At 43.8% G+C, this 18,046-nt stretch overlaps 1 protein-coding gene across 6 annotated transcripts in view; it reads left to right on the forward strand.

The window, feature by feature from the left end:
• SEMA4D (semaphorin 4D) overlaps positions 1 to 18,046 on the forward strand; it is a 1,027,601-nt gene that overhangs the window by 585,919 nt on the left and 423,636 nt on the right. For all 6 annotated transcript variants that reach the window (XM_086961137.1, XM_086961138.1, XM_086961132.1 and 3 more), the window contains exon 9: positions 14,952 to 15,065. In XM_086961137.1, coding sequence (XP_086817263.1) covers positions 14,952 to 15,065 — 114 coding nt within the window. The remainder of the gene's footprint in view (positions 1 to 14,951; positions 15,066 to 18,046) is intronic.

Below are 18,046 nucleotides of genomic sequence, written 5' to 3' on the forward strand. Positions count from 1 at the left end.
GGCCGCACTGGATGAGGAAGCGGATATGCCATCGCATATCTGGACTGGTGCTCGCTTCTGAAAAAGTGTACCACTGTTTCATACCTGCAAACACAGAACCTGCGGAAATTCGATAATTGGGCACCCTCACATAAAGCTAACGCGTGTCACCTTTTCATACCTGCAAACACACAGACCCAGCGGAATCGGCACCCTTGCATAAAGCTGACGTGTCACCTTTTAATACCAGCAAACCCACAGAACCAGCAGAAATTCGTTAATTCTGCACCCTCACATAAAGCTTGGACACTGAGGGGAAGCAAAAGACGTGGATGCGATGCTTAGAAACACCAGTAGCGGAAGGCTCATTTCAACGAAGTTTACATTTTACAGTAAATGGGTACAAAAAGAAACCAGGAGATCGGAGAACCTTCCTCCACAAAATATATTAACAGCGTGCATCTCCCTTCCCTGCGCGACAAGCAGGACTCATAACTATTGGGGGCAGGAACGTTATCTGCACATTGCACGTCAGAAGCCATAAATAACACTGCTGCAGACTCTCCTGCATTCCGAACCCAGTCACGTGACCTCTTCCCGAGGCGCGTGACGCAATCCGATTCTTTCAGCATTGCTGAAAACGGCAGAAGTTCACACGTGCAACGTTATCCTATGGAAAAGTGCTGCGCGTGGCTGGCTCTTGTCTCCACGTCCCTCTCGTTGTCGGCTGAGCCGACAGCTATAGTTCTCTGGTGAGAACGCGATTCGCCCGTTTCTAGCCGAGACCTAAAAACCAAGTATGGCATAAAAAAATATTATTTTCAAATGGTATACTGTTTGTATCGATGTTTAATCACCATGAGTAAGGGGGGGGGAAGCGATTGCTTGTCCAGCACAGATTCTTATTTAGCAATTTTAGAATTTCAGTCTTAGTCCTTAATCGATTGTCAAAAGTACCTTTAAAATGATCATTTAAGGCATTTCCTACCACTGCCAGCTCCTTACTACCCCACTCCTACAGGGGGCTTGGGGACATACATGCTGCATGCAACTAAAATCAGTCGGCCTTAAATTAGACCTGAAAATATATGAATGTGAGGGTGCTGTGTCAGCAACGCATCTGTGGCGTAGCACTGCTGGTCACTCATTCTCCTGGCATACTTTTAATGTCAGACGAGACACCACCTTGCTTTTCTGTGGGCTCCAGAAAACAGTCTGGGTTTAGACACCAAACACGTGCAAGTGCCAGAAAAGTATTTGTAACAAGATTTGAGAATATCATTTTTGCAAAGAGATTTTAGTATGTTCTCTATGTGCAATTAGCTTTTTCTAGAAGTAGTATTGGGGACCCGCATGCGTTGTGGGTATAAGTTTGTAGTAAGTGTCTTTTTTAGTTAAACTTGGGTAGTATGTGTCATACACCATTAATGCATCAATGGAATTTTTTTGCTCATAGTCACCAAGTCCCTTGAGATGAAGTCTTGCTGTTAATGAGTAATCTTCTTGTTGAAACCTCATGACTTGTCACTGTCTGACTATTACAGGAAAATGTACGTTTGTAAAAGTGGAGATGCAAAAAAGCTAAGACTACACTACCTAGCCCGAATTCTTTCACTATGAAAAATCGAGGTTCATTTTTTATCCGCTTTTTGTATCTGAAAGACAAGATCATAATCACAGGAAATAAGAAAAAAAGTGAATTTTTCACTCATACAGGTTTAAACTAATAGCAAACACATTGATACTGCTAGTAAAAATAATTTGCGTCATCATGTTAAAAAGATGCACCGTTACTGTTGCTCTTTTAATTGAAAACTAGATAGAGGTGGGCGAGCCACTGAAAGCTCGAGCCTGAAACCTGGCTCAGTCTCAGCTCGAGGTTCTGTTGGAAGGGTGAGGCCGTAACGAGCCGAGCCTTTGTGGCTTCTGCCGGGCTCCCTCTACCATAATTGGTGTGACAGCCAAAGCTACCGACTACGGAGCTTGAGAACCAGGTTCGAGTCCCGGCATCGGCTCAACATCATGTGATTTTGGGCAACACATTTAATCTCCCCCTGGCAATAAACAATACATGTGATCTTGTGTAATGTAACTGGTGCTCATGTTAAGCGCTCCAATACTTTCATGTCGAATTTTCCTGTTTTTTTTTTAAAGTGCAAAAGAAGCACTAAATTGTAAAAACAAAGCTTTAACATAAGGAAAGACAAATAGATATCCATTTACTGGCTGATTTGTACAGAATGAAACGAGAAAACCTGGATAAATCGCAGCTTCCCTGCTTACATTGTGTGATCTTAGGCAAATATTTTATTTCACCAAAACATTTTTCTTCATTATTGCGTTTGAAAGCTCTTTTGAATTTGTGAGTTCAGACTATCAGTTGTACAAAACTCACTTTCAGTAAGCACTTCTCAGTGTAGTGCTATAATGTGCCCTATTATTGTCAAAGATTCCACGTGTTAAAGAAATGCACTTTTTTGAAGTTGAAGAGACTTGATCATAATTTACGTGGTTTGTTTTCAGGGCTCAGCTCGTCCACTGGCTCGAACAGCCGAACTAGACTCTTGGCTTGGTTCTGATTCAGTTAATTTGTTGGCTCGCCCACCTCTACTGAAAATGTGTACACATGACTAACAATTGATATTTATTCCTGGGCTTTGTATGTCACCTATTCATATTACCTAATAGCAACTTCAGAGTGCTAGGTGCACAGTGGTGTGGGTACTTGCGTGATTGCACGCCCTCTTGGCGATTTTCATCAACACAGCTATTGTTTATCTTATCCATGCAATCTTTAGTTCAGGTATTAAAGGATGTAGAGTTGATTTTTTTTTTCATAGTTGGAGAATTGTTTGGTTTCAAGCATGGTCTGTGCTGGAGACCGATCCCTTAGGCATTGGAACGTGTCTCTGTTCGGGCTGTTAAGAGCAAAACGTATTCCAAAAGTTGCTGGTTTCCAGGTCTTCCTTGGTTTTGCTCTACTGTGGTTGGCATTTGAAGAATGAGCCAAGCTTATTCTATGGCCTGGATTCCCTCCTGTCTCCTGGGTTGTTGTGGCACGTTCCTTCTGCATGATTAGAGCTCTGGTTTCTCTGGAGTTTTTACTCAAAAGCCAGATTTTGCAGGTAAATTTCGATGCTTTTTCAGAAAACGTACATGGGGTACAGTACAGTGAGATAAATCTAGAGCACTGTGAGCTCACATCTTTGTAAGGAAGCCAAATCATGGTTATGCTTTTTCAGACTATGGCACACCCTGGCTTCCAGATTCTGGGTTCTGTGTGGTTTTGGATCCATTCCTTGAGTAAATCGTGTTACAGTACTCAAAATTAAATAAGACTGGGGATCTTGTTTGTTCGATCCAGAGGTTGGATGAGGAAAGCGGGAGCACTCTTTAGTTAAACCAAAGCAATGATTTTTGCTTCACAGGAGAACTCATTGCTGAGCAAGACTATCCAATTTCTTTAATGGAATTAGATCTTGGCTTAGTGTGGGTGGCCTTGCAAATGGCAGGTCATTGCTTTTAGCAGTCACCTACGTGTTACATCTGCTTCTGCTTTACTCCAGAAAGATCTCTGCCCTAATTTTGTTGGACTGGTTAGCGGCCTTTGATACAGTTGATCAAACTATTCCAATAGATTGTCTTGACACAGCAGGTATCAAGGGCGCAGAGTTAAAGTGGTTCTGTTCACTTTTGGCAAACCAGTCCCAGACTGGAAAGTCAGACCCATTTATGAGACAGCAGCTTCCTGCCACTTGTTTTGCTACCCTTTCAACTGATTTATTAAACATTTATGCATTTCCTCTAGCTGTTGGAAAAGAGAAGGATAAAAGCTTATATGTACACTAATAAAGCGCTGTAGTGCATCTTGAAAACATTCTTCCCTCTCAACTGGAGTTCAACAGACTATCCGATTATTTTTGTAATTGGAAGGGTAGAAACAAATTGAAAGTTGGCACTAATGTGGCAAAGGTTTTGGTTATGAAAGGTCGCAGCGATTTATGGCTAATGATTACTGGGCATCAGAAATGAGAAAAAACTCCCACCCACTCAGCAACAGTCAGGAGTCATGATTGAGTGATTGATTCTCAACTGCCTGTATCAACCCAATTTGCATCAGTATTCTCCTGCTCATATCTTTTGAAAATTCTACATATGGTTTTTCATTTATCAATAGACTGCAAATAAACAGCAGCTCGATCCCTGATAGGATCTCTAAATTTATCCTGCAACTTCATTGTATTTGAGGTTATCCGCATGCCTTTTGTAAAACCTTCACATTGTCCAGGATACAGCAGCTTGGCTGATTTTGTTTTGGTTGTCCCCGTAGTGCCCATCTCAAACCTCTACTTCAAAAACGACGCTGGCTTCCAATAAGAAGGCATATGTAGTTTAAACTATTCTGCATTGTTCTGAAAACATTTCATCTCAGTTCCCAGGTTTTATCCGCAGTCATTTGAAATGATATATCCCCTCTAGTACGTTGAGGTCCTCTTGCTGAACTCTGTTAGCAGATTTAAAAGTCAATGGCTAAGAAGTCAATCCTTTCAGTAGCAGCAGCTAAACTATGGAGCTCGTACCTCTAACTTTAAGGCTGCTGCCATCTGTAGGAAATCTGTTTTTTTATGGTCAGTTCTTATGCCTCTTATTTTTTGGACTCTATTTTTGCTGGACTTGTGTATTTTCCCCTTGCTAAACAGGATTAAAGTGCCCGTGCTCCCCACTGGTTATGATGGTTTATTCCCTGAATGACATATTTAACTTGTGCTGACAAACCCTTATAAATAATCTAAAAAAATATTATTATGGTTCATAAAGCAGTTTTTATTAGCACATCTGAAGGCTGTGATATCCACTGGTGCACATTTTTCCTGGTATGAAGTCTTCTTCTGATTTTTCTCTCCCAAGTACATCAATTAATTGCCTGCTTAAGTGGACAACTTGCAATGTCACCATGGAAGAGGCATGATCACATTGAACATTTCCTTTTTGCAGTGAATTGAATGTGACATGAAACTAGGTGAGGGCTGTTAGGTTCACAAATATGTGAATTTGCTATATTCTGGGAACCCAAGTGGAGACGAGCTTAGAGAGACACTAAGAATGGTATATTTTCCATTGACCAGGGCTAATCCTACCTCACCGTTTTTTAGTGCCTCGTGAACAAGCTGATTGATAAATAGGTGCACAAGTGTTTCTGAGAGATTGCTTGTTCTCTTATCATTTACATAGGACATCTTGTTGAATAGTGGTGAGTAGTGCAGAGTTAGGTTGCCTTCCTTGAGTAGGGTGGATCTCTTGTTTGATTTTCAATAAATCACTGCCATGGCAAAATAATTATTGGATTTGATTGAACATTGTATGTATATGAACACAAAGGCTGTTCTAAAAATGAAAAAGCAGATGTGTGCAGCATGAGAGACACGTTGTGGCTGCAATTTGTTACTGGATTACATTCAGACTCCAACGCATTACAGCCATCTCAATATTAGCAGCTATTTGAAGCATTTTTGGAGGAAGCTTTGGCGACCTTTTGAGCCTATTATCTACCTTGAATACACTCATGGGACTAGGGTTTCTCCATACATTACCCTGAGAAAGACCACGTTTAATGACACACTGAACATATGTGGTCAAAAGGTCACCACAGTTAGTCGGTACCACCCTAAGGGGGCTAGATAAAATATTAGCCTCATTACATTTCTCCAGTATTAGGGGTGTCTTTCATAGATTCACATGCTTGAATATTACCCGTCGTCGAAGTGGGAGTCCCACAGTAAATAAAATAGCAATAATGCTAAATATATATAAATATATATGTACACATAATATATGATAAAGAAGAGGAAAACATAATGGAAACCTCAAAAAACGATTCCTACATAGGAATGCATGGTAAAGAGAAAAACGATTTGCAACACATCAGTGTCATTATGTTAGTCCAAATTACAGCCAATCAGGCGCCAGCACCCTCTAGAACCTTCTCCTCAGAAGCTCAAGCCCTCAGATTTTCTACCGCACGTCGTGTGAAGGGAGTCTCCCTGAGCTCTGCTCAGTTTTCACCTCTACTCTTCTAGTTCCAGTGTTTTTCTTAACATGTCAAGTAAGAAGTCTTTATTTAGACCTTGATCTTCTTGTGGGAAGCTGCGCGGAAGTGTATATACTGTTTATACCCTGATCATGAGGCTGGCAGTTGCAAGTTCTGTAGAACTTTTTCTACTAAGACTCTGAAGGACAGAGAAGGCCGCCTTCTCCTTTGGCTTCAACGTCTAAAGGACAAGGATTCAGTCCTGTCAGACGCAGAAAGTTTTCATTCTGGATTTTCTTTAGCAGCATCCAAGTGTGGTAGTTTACATGATGTTCCATCTCCTTTCCTAAAGAAGATGAAGTTGGCCATGCCTCTGGCTCCTGGGGCGTCTTCAGCCGCCCCTACCACCTTTACGCCCACGAGACCTGGCTCTCAGGCGTCTTCTGCTGCCTCTCGAGGTATTTCCACGCCTCTTAAAGTTTTGCCGTCGACGGGAGCGTCGACGAGCGCTCCGACGACGAACGGCATTTGCTGCATCCTCGACGACTATCCTGACTACAACATCAGCTTTTTCCTCGTCGACGATGGTCTCCTCGACAGCATCCACGTCGACGAGAGTTTCATTGCCTTCTAAGCTAGTTCCGTCGACGATTCCCATCTCGTCGACGAAGAGGAAAGAATCCTCGTCAACGAAAGTCTCGAAGAAATCATAGTCGGTGACTCCGTCGACCAAGATCTCGTCGACGAAGATACCGTCGACCAAGGACTCGTTGACGAAGACATCATCGACCAAAGCCTCGTCGACGAAGACTCCGTCTACAGAGGTTCTACCGGCGTCGACCATCGTTCTGTCGACGGTTGCTTCGTCGACTACCTCGTCTCCAGCTGATCGCCCATCGACGGTGACCCTGACGACGACTCCGTCGACGGCTATACCGTCGACGATGACTTCTCCAAAACTATCTTTGACGACCAAGTCAGTATCGTCGACATTAACGACGACGGCACCGTCAACGGTGGCAACACTTTCCTTTGCCTCGCTGCCGTTTTTGCCTTTGAAGACTTCAGAATCTTCTCATCGTCTCAATAAGGCTCCATGCCACCAGATATCTGATCCAGGGCTGCAGCCACCTTCTCCAATGTTTGCCACTACCTCTGAGCATGATACTGACTCAGAACAAGAAGGGGACACGTTTGGAGCGGCACAAAGTCCCTCTGACTTAATTAAATGTCAGGACTCGGATTCTGACGAAGTTGACGGTGATCAACAGTCTCAATCTGAGGAACAGCTGGTCCAAGTCCCTATGGCTACCATTCCTTTAACCCTCATCTCGAATCTCCAGCATATGCTGGATGATTACAACCGCCGTTTTCCTGCAACGCCACAGAGTACACCGGCACAATCTCCGGCTCCCGTAGCACTGCCTCCACCATCTCTGCCGCCTGTGTTACCACCTACAACTTCGTCTCAGGTTCAGACGTCTATTAGAATCCAGACAACGGTTTATCCGCAGGATGCAGATGAGGCGGTCCCAGAGCGTGAGGACGGAGAGGTCCCAGACAATTCGGATAATGACACAGGCGACCAGGATATGGCGGAATGGGACGATTATCGGGCACAGACGCCCTCGCCTCAGCCAGGGAACTCTAGAGATTCACCTCCGGTAGATATCGCCGGTTTCCATCTTTTAATGGATAAAGCAGCTCTGCGTTTCAAATTAACAAGATCACAACGTGAGGAGGACTGTTTCCTTTATGATTTTAAAGATAAACCTTATAAGCAGACCCACACAATTCCTATCATCGATTTTGTGTGGAAGGAAGGAATTAAACTCATGGCTGCTCCAAACTCCTTACCTGCTCAGATACCACGCCTTGAGAAAAAATACAAGGCCCCAACTGGCTCTCCGGCTTGCCTGCTTTCTCACCCCAAGCCGGACTCGGTTGTGACTCAGGCCGCACAGCGTCGAGCCCGGAACCCAGCGGCTCCAATCACAGCCCATCCAGATAGAGGGTCGACGCCTGGATGCTATTGGCCGCAAGTTTTCAACGATGGCTTCCACATCTGTCTGGGCAGCCAATGCCTAGGCCATCTTGGGACGTTATGACAGACAAATGTGGTCAGACATTTCAGATTTGATGGAACTCATACCTGATGCTTCCAAGGCTGACGCTCGACAGATTCTTCGCGATGGTCAGAGAACGTCAGAAGAAATGATCGACTGCGCAGTCCATATTGCTAACACAGGTTTCCGTCTGCTTGCAATTGCGGCTGCACTCCGACGACAAGGTTGGCTAAAATCCACATCCTTCCGGCAGGATGTCCAATCCAGAATACTGGATATGCCCTATGATGGGGAATCGATATTCGGATCCCATATCGATGACGCCCTGCAATCGATTAAGAAAGACACTGATACGGCAAAGTCTTTGGGCACGTTACAATTCCGGAAGCAGTCCTTTCGCGGTAGCGGGACTTCATCCAACGTTCGAGGTGGGCAGCAATACCGCTCATACAATCAGAGCGGCCGACGTTACACGCCGAGTCAACAATCTCGTCATCAGCCCTCCAGGCCTTACGGAGGGAAGTCCTCTTACCGTGGATCCAACTCTGAGCCCCAATGACTTTTCTCACCCTCAAAGTGTTGGAGGTCGAATCTCTCTGTTTTATTCTCAATGGTCCTCGATCACCTCGGACCGCTGGGTTTTGGACATTTTACGACAGGGTCATGCCCTAAAGTTTGTAGAGATTCCTCCTTGCACTCCACCTCGTGGCCCGCCTCCTCCACATCTCGAGGAGCTTTACCATCAGGTCCGTCTTTTTGTGTTAAAAGGTGCAGTCGAAGTGGTCCCGAAACATCTAAGAGGAGAGGGGTTTTACTCTCGATTCTTCCTCCTACTCAAGAAGACCGGCGATTGGCGACCCATTCTGGATTTGAGGGCTCTCAACCAGTTCCTAAAGTCCCAATCGTTCCGCATGCTGACGTTACTGGAAATCCTGCGTCGTTCTATCCAGCGAGGATTTCATGACCACCATAGACCTTCAAGACGCATACTTTCATGTCCCAATTATTCACCAACATCGCCAGTACTTGCGTTTCAAGGTGGGACCAATGCATTTTCAGTTCAAAGTTCTGCCCTTCGGGCTGCGATCAGCTCCTCGTGTGTTCACGAAGGTACTGGCCCCTGTGGTGGCTCACCTGCGTCTACAAGGCATTCAAATCTTTCCATATTTGGACGATTGCCTTCTCAAGTCTCAATCCCACCATCAGCTATGTCAGGACACTCGCCTTTGCCAGCAGATGTTTCAGTCTCTGGGGTTGACCATCAACGTCAAACTCAGTTCGCGCCTCTGCAAACCAGATCCTTCTTGGGAGCGATCCTAGACACGAAGCTCTCAAAAGCGTTCGTCTCGAACGAGCAACGTCAGAAAATCCTTCGTCTGGTCTCCCTCATTCGAAGAAAACAGTCCCTTTCTGTTCGAACGTTAAAATCATTCTTGGGAATGGCTTAATCTTGTATCGCACTGATCCCAAATTGCGGGTTGCGCGCCCGTCCCATTCAGGAAGAACTGGACTTACAGTGACGTCAGGTCTCCGGGTCCTTCAACGACCTTGTTGGAGTCACAACCCGCATAAAGAGCTTGCTTTGGTGGGCACAACCTACAAACCTGGAAATGGGATCGTCTTTACTCGTTCATGCACCAGATCTTATGCTGACGACTGACGCCTCCCTGGAGGGGTGGGGCTCTCATCTCCAGGGCCTATCCATCAAGGGCAAGTGGACTCCGCCCCAACGCAAGTGGCATATCAACAGGCTGGAGTTGATGGCGATCTTCCTAGCGCTCAAGTCATTCCTACCTGTAGTTCACGGAGAGTCAGTGCTAATCCAAACGGACAATACCACCAGTATGCACTACGTGAACAACCGGGAGGAACCAAGTCTCCTCATCTGTCTCACTTGGCCCAGTCGATCTGGGAATGGGCTCTCCGCCACCAAATCACCTTGACAGCCGTCCACCTTCCGGGCGTGTCCAACATCTTGGCGGACTCTCTGAGCAGGTCCACTTCCTCAACACACGAATGGGAACTGCACCAGCCGACTCTGGATCTTGTTTTTCGCCAGTAGGGTCATCCAGATCTAGACCTCTTTGCAACACCGGAGAATCGGAAATGCCCGTCTTGTGCAAGTTGGCATCCCCACCCCGGGTCGTGCGGGAATGCCCTTTTGATAGACTGGTGCGATCTATTCGCTTACGCTTTTCCGCCGATTCCACTAGTACCGCGGGTGATGTGGAAGATGCGGAGACAATCCTGCCACATCCTGTTGATTGCACCTCATTGGCCCAGACAGGCATGGTTTTCGGAACTGCTTCTGTTGTCCCAGTGCGAGCCCATTCCTCTGCGTCCTCGTCCAGACCTACTATCAATGGACATGGGCCTAGTGTGCCATCCGGACCCGTCCACACTGCAATTGTGGGCATGGAACCTGAGCACCTTGAATTCGCAGATTTGAACTTCTCTCAGGAATGCAGAGACATCCTGGCTCAGGCTAGGGCTCAGTCTACCATCAAAACTTATAAACTCAAGTGGAAGAGATTCTGCCATTGGTGTGTTGCAGCCAATGTCCATCCCATCCATTCCACTCCAGAGCAACTTCTTCCATTCTTCTTAAGCCTCGCTCAGTCAGGACTCTCTCATTCTACCCTGAGAATTTTCTTAGCTGCAATATCTTGTTTCCGACACGATGGCTCTTCTTCCCTCTGTTCGTCAAGAATCATATGTCAATTCTTCAAAGGGCTCCTCCGCAAGTTCCCACCTGTTCGGCGCCCTCCTCCACCTTGGCACCTCAATGTTGTACTATCCCAACTTATGAAGTCACCATTTGAACCTATCCATGAAACGGATATCAAATTCCTCACCTGGAAGGTTGCGCTACTTTTGGCTTTGACCTCATCTCGTCGCATGAGCGACCTTCACGCTTTCACTATCAAGCCGCCTTATCTTCAGTTCAGGCCTAATGAAGTGGCGCTCCGCACCAACCCCTCTTTCCTACCTAAAGTACCTACGGACTTTCCTTTGAATGAGACTGTGTTCCTGAAAACTTTCTTTCTGGACCCAAAGTCTCCGGCGGAGCAGCGCTTGCATTCTTTGGACATCAAACGATGCCTTAAATTTTACATTGCCAGAACTGCCTCCTTCCGCAAGTCCGACCAGCTGTTCATTGCCTATGGACGACTGCGTAAGGGACATCCAGTTTCAAAGCCAACAATTGCTCGGTGGCTTTCCTCAGCCATTGCATTCTGCCACCAACAAGCTGGTAAACCATTGCAGTCTTCAGTGAGGGCTCATTCTACGAGGGCGATGTCTTCATCCACTGCCTTGTTTGCTGGTGTGCCTCTTCGTCAGATTTGCCGTGCAGCGACATGGTCCAGCAGGCACACTTTCACCAAGCATTACTGTTTGGATGCCATCAATGAAGCGGATACCGCAGTGGGACAGGCAATGCTTTGCCATCTTTTTCAATAAGGTGAGCCTCTGTTCCCTCCTCCTTGATGTTTTACTGTGATTGCTATGATGTGTTACATGACTGTATTATTTCTAGTACTGTCTTGGTTTTTTCCATATATGTGCCTAGCAATCTCAGTTCTCGGAGGTTACTGCTTTCTATTCTATTCAAGCATGTGAATCTATGAAAGACACCCCTAATACTGGAGAAGAACAATTGTTACTTACCTGTAAACAGGTGGTTCTCCAGTATTGGTGTCTTTAATAGATTCACATGCGACCCACCCTGCTCCCCTCAGAGGCTCTCTTCTCCTCATACACTCTTGGTTACTTGTGCTACGAAAATCTGAGGGCTTGAGTTTCTGAGGAGAAAGTTCTAGAGGGTGCTGGCGCCTGATTGGCTGTAATTTGGACTAACATAATGACACTGATGTGTTGCAAATAGTTTTTCTCTTTACCATGCATTCCTATGTAGGAATCGTTTTTTGAGGTTTCTATTATGTTTCCTCTTCTTTATCATATATTATGTGTACATATATATTAATATATTTATATATATTTAGCATTATTGCTATTTTATTTACCGTGGGACTCCCACTTCGACGACGGGGAATATTCAAGCATGTGAATCTATGAAAGACACCAATACTGGAGAACCTCCTGTTTACAGGTAAGTAACAATTGTTCCTATCCATCATCATTTGAGCGGGATGGACTAGAAAATGAAAATGGGGTCAAATGGATCATCATGTTCTTACCTTTTCACCCACACATTATTTGTGCCAGCACACTGCACACGGAGCCCCTTGTTTTGATGCAGTTATGTCTATGTAGTAAATTAAACTACTGCCAAATAAAAATAACTATAATGAGAAACCTGTTTATAGTTGATGTGTGCTTAAAGTATACTTGCGTCAATTAATGTGTTCAGATGGGAACTGTTTCAGACTACCTTAAAGCAAACATGTTATGTTTTGACTAATTCGAGCAAAACCATACTTTTGGCTATATACTAAAAATGTCAGTGGAACAAGTAAAGTGCTTGTTGCATATAACCAACTTATGCCAGTCTACACCCTGCTCTTTGTTCTTCCTTTGTGCATGTTATGGGGAAATGATAGGAACTCTTCTAGTTTCACTGCATATTTTGCAGAAATCAATGTTTTAGTTGATTCAAGAAGCTTACAGCTTTGGGATTCCAGTTGGTCCTGTAAGTACTAGGTTAAAAAAATCGGATAATGTTGACCTCTTGGAAAAGCGTAACACTTATTTTTAATAACTCTTTAACATATAAAATATTGATTTTTTTTTAATGGTGTTATTTTTCAGGTAGTGATTACTTTAATCTTGTGGTGAGTAGCTGTGCTCTCAGGTTAGTCACGCAGGCAATGCTGCGCGGAGACATCTGTGTTTACTGCTCACTGTACTGTTAAAAATGAGCAGTCATAAAGCCTTCACCTACAATTAAAGAACATGTTGTGGTGTGGGTGGCTGCTCTGTGGCACAGTGAATGGCCGGTCTTGCAGGCTCCAAATCGTAATCGGGACACAAGTACTTCGAATTGCTGCACACAGAGTAAAACTAAAAAGAAAGTGAAAAAAGGCAAAAATAATGCAGGGTACTGGGGAGCCCCAATATAGTCATTTTTACTAAAAATGTGTTAGAATCATTTAAAACACAAAACATCTAGAACAGTTAATTCAGCATTTGAAATTGTAATTTACAGATAATTTCCCAGTATTTAAAAGTATCTTTGTTTTTGCATCAAACCACCCACGGCAAAGGTGGTTTGGGGGTCATTAGCTGTTAACTTAGTAGTGTGCATCCCAGTTTTGTTGTCCAGTGGGAAGGGACACTCAAAGTTTTCACATCTTACCAAAGATGGCTTTCAGTTTTGGGATTGGTTAGCTGATGGGTATCTAAGTAAAGTGTTAGAATGGATAACACGTTGACAGATTGTTGGACCTTTCAGACCTGTATATTTTAGGGCCGTGCTGCTCTTGGCTCAGAGAGAGTTTAATTCTGTGACGGCGAGTAATGTGGTGCTATAGAGGTTGGTTCTACTCTTGGGCGGGATACCAATTGTTCCTCTTTCATAGGTAATTTGGTAGAGTTAACGAATGAGCATTCTGAATGCATTCTGAACCCATTCTGGTGGGAGGAGAGCCGACTGGTGTCAAAGATCTTTGAGTGCACTCTGTGCACTGCAATGTCCCTGATGTAATGGCTTTGGCCTACAATAACGTTTTTGGGTAATCCAACAAGTCTGGATCTCTTGATAGTCTGGCAGACTTCACTTTCCAACTATTAGAAATTATTTGATCAAAATGTGATGACGAGGCACCCTGCCTCTCAACTGCAGTGGACCTATCCTATGCTAGGAGCTTATAGTAAATCTCCTTTTTTACACATTATTTGTGCAGATTGATTTTAATCTTTGAAATTGTGAAGGTTTTGGTTAGTGTTTAGTCTGTGATAGTAGTTAGTAGTTGTCATTTTAGTCAACAATTTGCATGCCAGATTTGAATATACTTGTGTTGAATATACTTGTGTTGAATATACTTGTGTTGAATATACTTGTGTTGAATATACTTGTGTTGAATATACTTGTGTTGAATATACTTGTGATGTTGCTGTATATAAATTGTGTTGCTGGGCATAATTTGATAATCACATCTCTTATGCCTTGCTGGACAAACACCTTTATTCGTTGTTTAAAAGGTGGAGTGATCCTTGATTGTTATGACAGTACGAGCAATTCTCAACTTTACTTGTTGATATGGCCCTTGCTACAGTGTCAAATTAGAAAAGGTGATTACTTGCATTAACCAGCGTTGAAATGTTGAGGTTTTGCAACTACCTTCTCAACATACAGATGCAGCATCTGATATAGTGGATTGGCAAACTACATACAAAGCCGTACCTGCATGTGCCACTTGTCTGTATCATCTTCAAGTTAACCCTTCCATGTAACGGTTGCAGCTGCATTTTCCCCTTTATTTGACATTCACGTTTCATTACGTAAATGGATTAATGTCTTCTTTAAAATAGTAAAGTATTCAGCTTTTGGTAGAACTCCTGCAAATTTGGTAAACATGACGATTTTCAAATGTCTGCAGCCCTGTATTGGTAATTAGTACTGTATAGCTCACAGTCTGCCACTTGTATGGATTCGCAGCTCCTTCCAGTACTCCAGGGTGTAACTTTGCAAATATCCATCTTCTCATTGGACTACATTATCAGGTGTTAACATGTTGGTTAAAAATGAATGAAATAAATCTAATAGGTATTTTAAGCAGCTTGATAAGAGGATGACATTGTTCGCAAATGAATATTTGTCAGCCTTGGTTTCGAAAGATCCCTACACACCAATACGCTGCCGTCACTTAAACCACTATTCCTTTTTTGCTCAGTGGCTCATTTTTGCTTTTTCACAGATGGTGATCTCTATTCTGGGACGTCCTTCACATTTTTAGGAAGTGAGCCTATCATTCTGAGACATTCCCACCAGGGTCAACTGAGAACGGAATATGCAGTACCGTGGCTTAATGGTAAGTACCTTGGCTGCTCATAGAATAATTAAATAAAATGCATGTGATTTAACATCACATTGTTGTTTGTTTCCTTTGAGATACACATATCATAAGCATATCAGTGGGACAGACTGTGCCATGGAGGTGACAAGGTATCCATCCCCTTCACTGAGTAAATGTGTCCCCTGTGGCAAGGGAAAGGGATGATATTTTAGAGTTCCTAGTTTAATGAACTCGATAACCGGCATACACCCACTCACGTGACATTGTCCCCTCCATTCTTTTATCCCTCCTACATCTTCTGGGACAAAGAATCACCTTTTAGGTTTTCTCATGCTTTTGCCATGATTTTGTTAGTTTCTAACCTATTTTGGACTCTCTTGTGCTAATGCACTATTTCTCCTTTCTATAATTGATGTAATCTATTTTCGTTTTGAAAATGGCCTCCTTATAATATTGGCTTAAAATGAAGAAGTGGGCTTTTACGTCTAGGCATGTTCTTTGAACCGCTTTATAACCTTTAAAAAGAGTTACTGATAGTACAACTTTCTGGAGAAGAAAATGGTTTTTTGCTAAAGGCTCTGTTCCCAAAAATACATCTAACCTTGAAAGCAGGCGTCCGTGATCACCCCACACAGTGCTGCTGCATCTGCTCCTTTGTCTGTGTCCTTGTGACGAGGAACGCAGAACGCTACACATTTATGCTTTTTTTTTGTTTGTGGCCATTGATTAGATTCTTCCTGGATCACATTTTAGTGGAGTAAGACAAGCCAGAGTGTGCAGTGTTGCTTCTGGTATGTCTGGTTGCCATCAGTACCCATGACTCTCTGTGAACGACACTACTAAGGGTCCTATCTCACTCAAGTAATACACTGTCATGGTTCAACAGCTATTCGATGGGGTGTGCGCATCCTCTACAGAAAGGAGTGTACAACTTGGTCACAGGTCCAAATTTCAACAAGGCAGCTCCAACCTAGCATGCACCCAATGTCGATAAAATGACTACTGTTAATTCTGGCAATGGTGACGTGCTATTTGAAGCGATATAAAATGAAAATGTATGGGGAACCTAGTGGTAGATAGAAACAAACTTTCTAGCAAGGCATGAAACTGCCCAATGGGGATATGAGAGTTGAGTCTGTACATTGAGACATAATTCATCATGGAGTGGTGTCCAATAAAAGTTTGTAATGAAAATACTATCCAATATCTTCACATGACGAGCAAAACTGCACCAAGATACCATGACATTTTAAGAAGTCCTTTTCAACACAACCAACAACTCATCTGAAAGTTCTCTGGTGGAAACGTGAGGTCTATCCGTTTACTTTCTGGAGGAACACAAATAAGCCAAAGTTTCCTTCCCAGCCCCTGATACTCCCTTAAAGCAACCAAGTCAGCCGTAAAGAAGACCTCTATCCGTATTTTGCATATTTCTCTGTGGCATAGAGGCCTTGTTTCCTTAGAAATTTCAGTCCTCAAAGATGTGGATATATCGGAATATGGATAATCCTTTGAGCGTTTAGGTGGATCCACTTCCTTTAGTGTGGTCTCTTTAATGCAAGGTACCTCACACAGGCATCTTGCTCAGCAAGACCTGAGCTGAATGTTGGTTATTGGGAATGTGTATGTGGTAGCTACAGAACAGTATTCCTTTGATTAGCTGTGGTTTACAAATTAACTATATTAGCCCAGTCTCGTCCGAGTTTTGCCCCTTAACAATGTCACTCGAAAACACTAAAAGGTGATATATTTACAGATTACCTATGCTCTGTAGTGTAAAGATTCACAATTATTTCTAAGTGTTTTCCCTTAGGTCTGACTGTACTGGTGACCTTAATGTGTTGCAATAGTCATTAAAAAAAATCTAGAGACGAGATGTTCCTCTGTTTCTAGGGGGCACAGGTTGATAAATTATGTAGACCGTGTGCAGACATTAGATTTTGCTGACACTGGAAATTGTAGAAAAGTAATACTTAATTATCCAGTATTATGGGTATCTTTCATAGATTCACATGCCCGAATCATTCTTCGTCGTCTTGGTGGGAGTCCCCGGTATATAAAAATAGTAATGTCATAAAGACATATATACACTAATAGGCCGGAGGCCTCACATTAGTAACCTATCTGAGTCCTTTTGTAAAAAAGGACTAAGCTTTGGCCAGGAGCCAATCAGCTACTACCACTCTCTAGAACCTTCCTGGAAGGAGCCCTAGTCCCTCAGATTTTCTACCGCACATCGTGCTAAGGGAGTCTCCACTGAGCTCTGCTCAGGTTTCTAGTACTTCTAGATTAATTCCATATTTTTCTCTTCATATTTAATCTTGTGGAGGAGTGCTAGAGTCTACTATGTCTACCACTCCTAAAAAAGGGCTCTTTAGACCTTGTGCCTCATGTAGTAAGCTGAGACTGCATGTAGATGACAAACATGAAGACTGCCTCTACTGTCTCTACCCTAACCATTCTGCCTAGGATTGTAAGGTCTGCCGCACTTTCTCTGTCAAGACTCTAAAAGACCGAGGGACGCCTGCTTCAGTGGCTTCAGAGACTGAAGGACAGGGATCAAACAGTCTCTTCAGATGAGAGCGAGTGTTCCTTCAGGAGCTCACACTCCTCTTCCAAAAGGCCAGGACCGACATCTCCAGGTCCGTCTAATATGCCACCTCAAAAGAAGACGCCAAAGTCTTCAGAGGGTCGTCCAAAAGCCATGGCAGTTAAGACTCCTCTTCAGGAAGCCACCTTCAAGAAGCCTGTGCTGGTGTCTTCTGCCATGCCTTTGACAGCGTCGACAGTAACCATCTCTACGTCGACAGCATCGGCCTTCACCACCATGACGACATCTACTTCAACGTCGTCGTCGGATAGGTCTAGAACATCTATTATTCCTGTCAAGAGCGTCGACGACGCCTCCGTCGACGACAGCTTCGTCGACAAAGTCGAAACCATCGTCATCGGCGACCACCTCGTCGACAATGTCATCGACGACGAAGCCATCGACT

Source organism: Lissotriton vulgaris, chromosome 3_1 (assembly GCF_964263255.1).
Source record: "Lissotriton vulgaris chromosome 3_1, aLisVul1.2, whole genome shotgun sequence".
NCBI lineage: Eukaryota > Metazoa > Chordata > Amphibia > Caudata > Salamandridae > Lissotriton > Lissotriton vulgaris.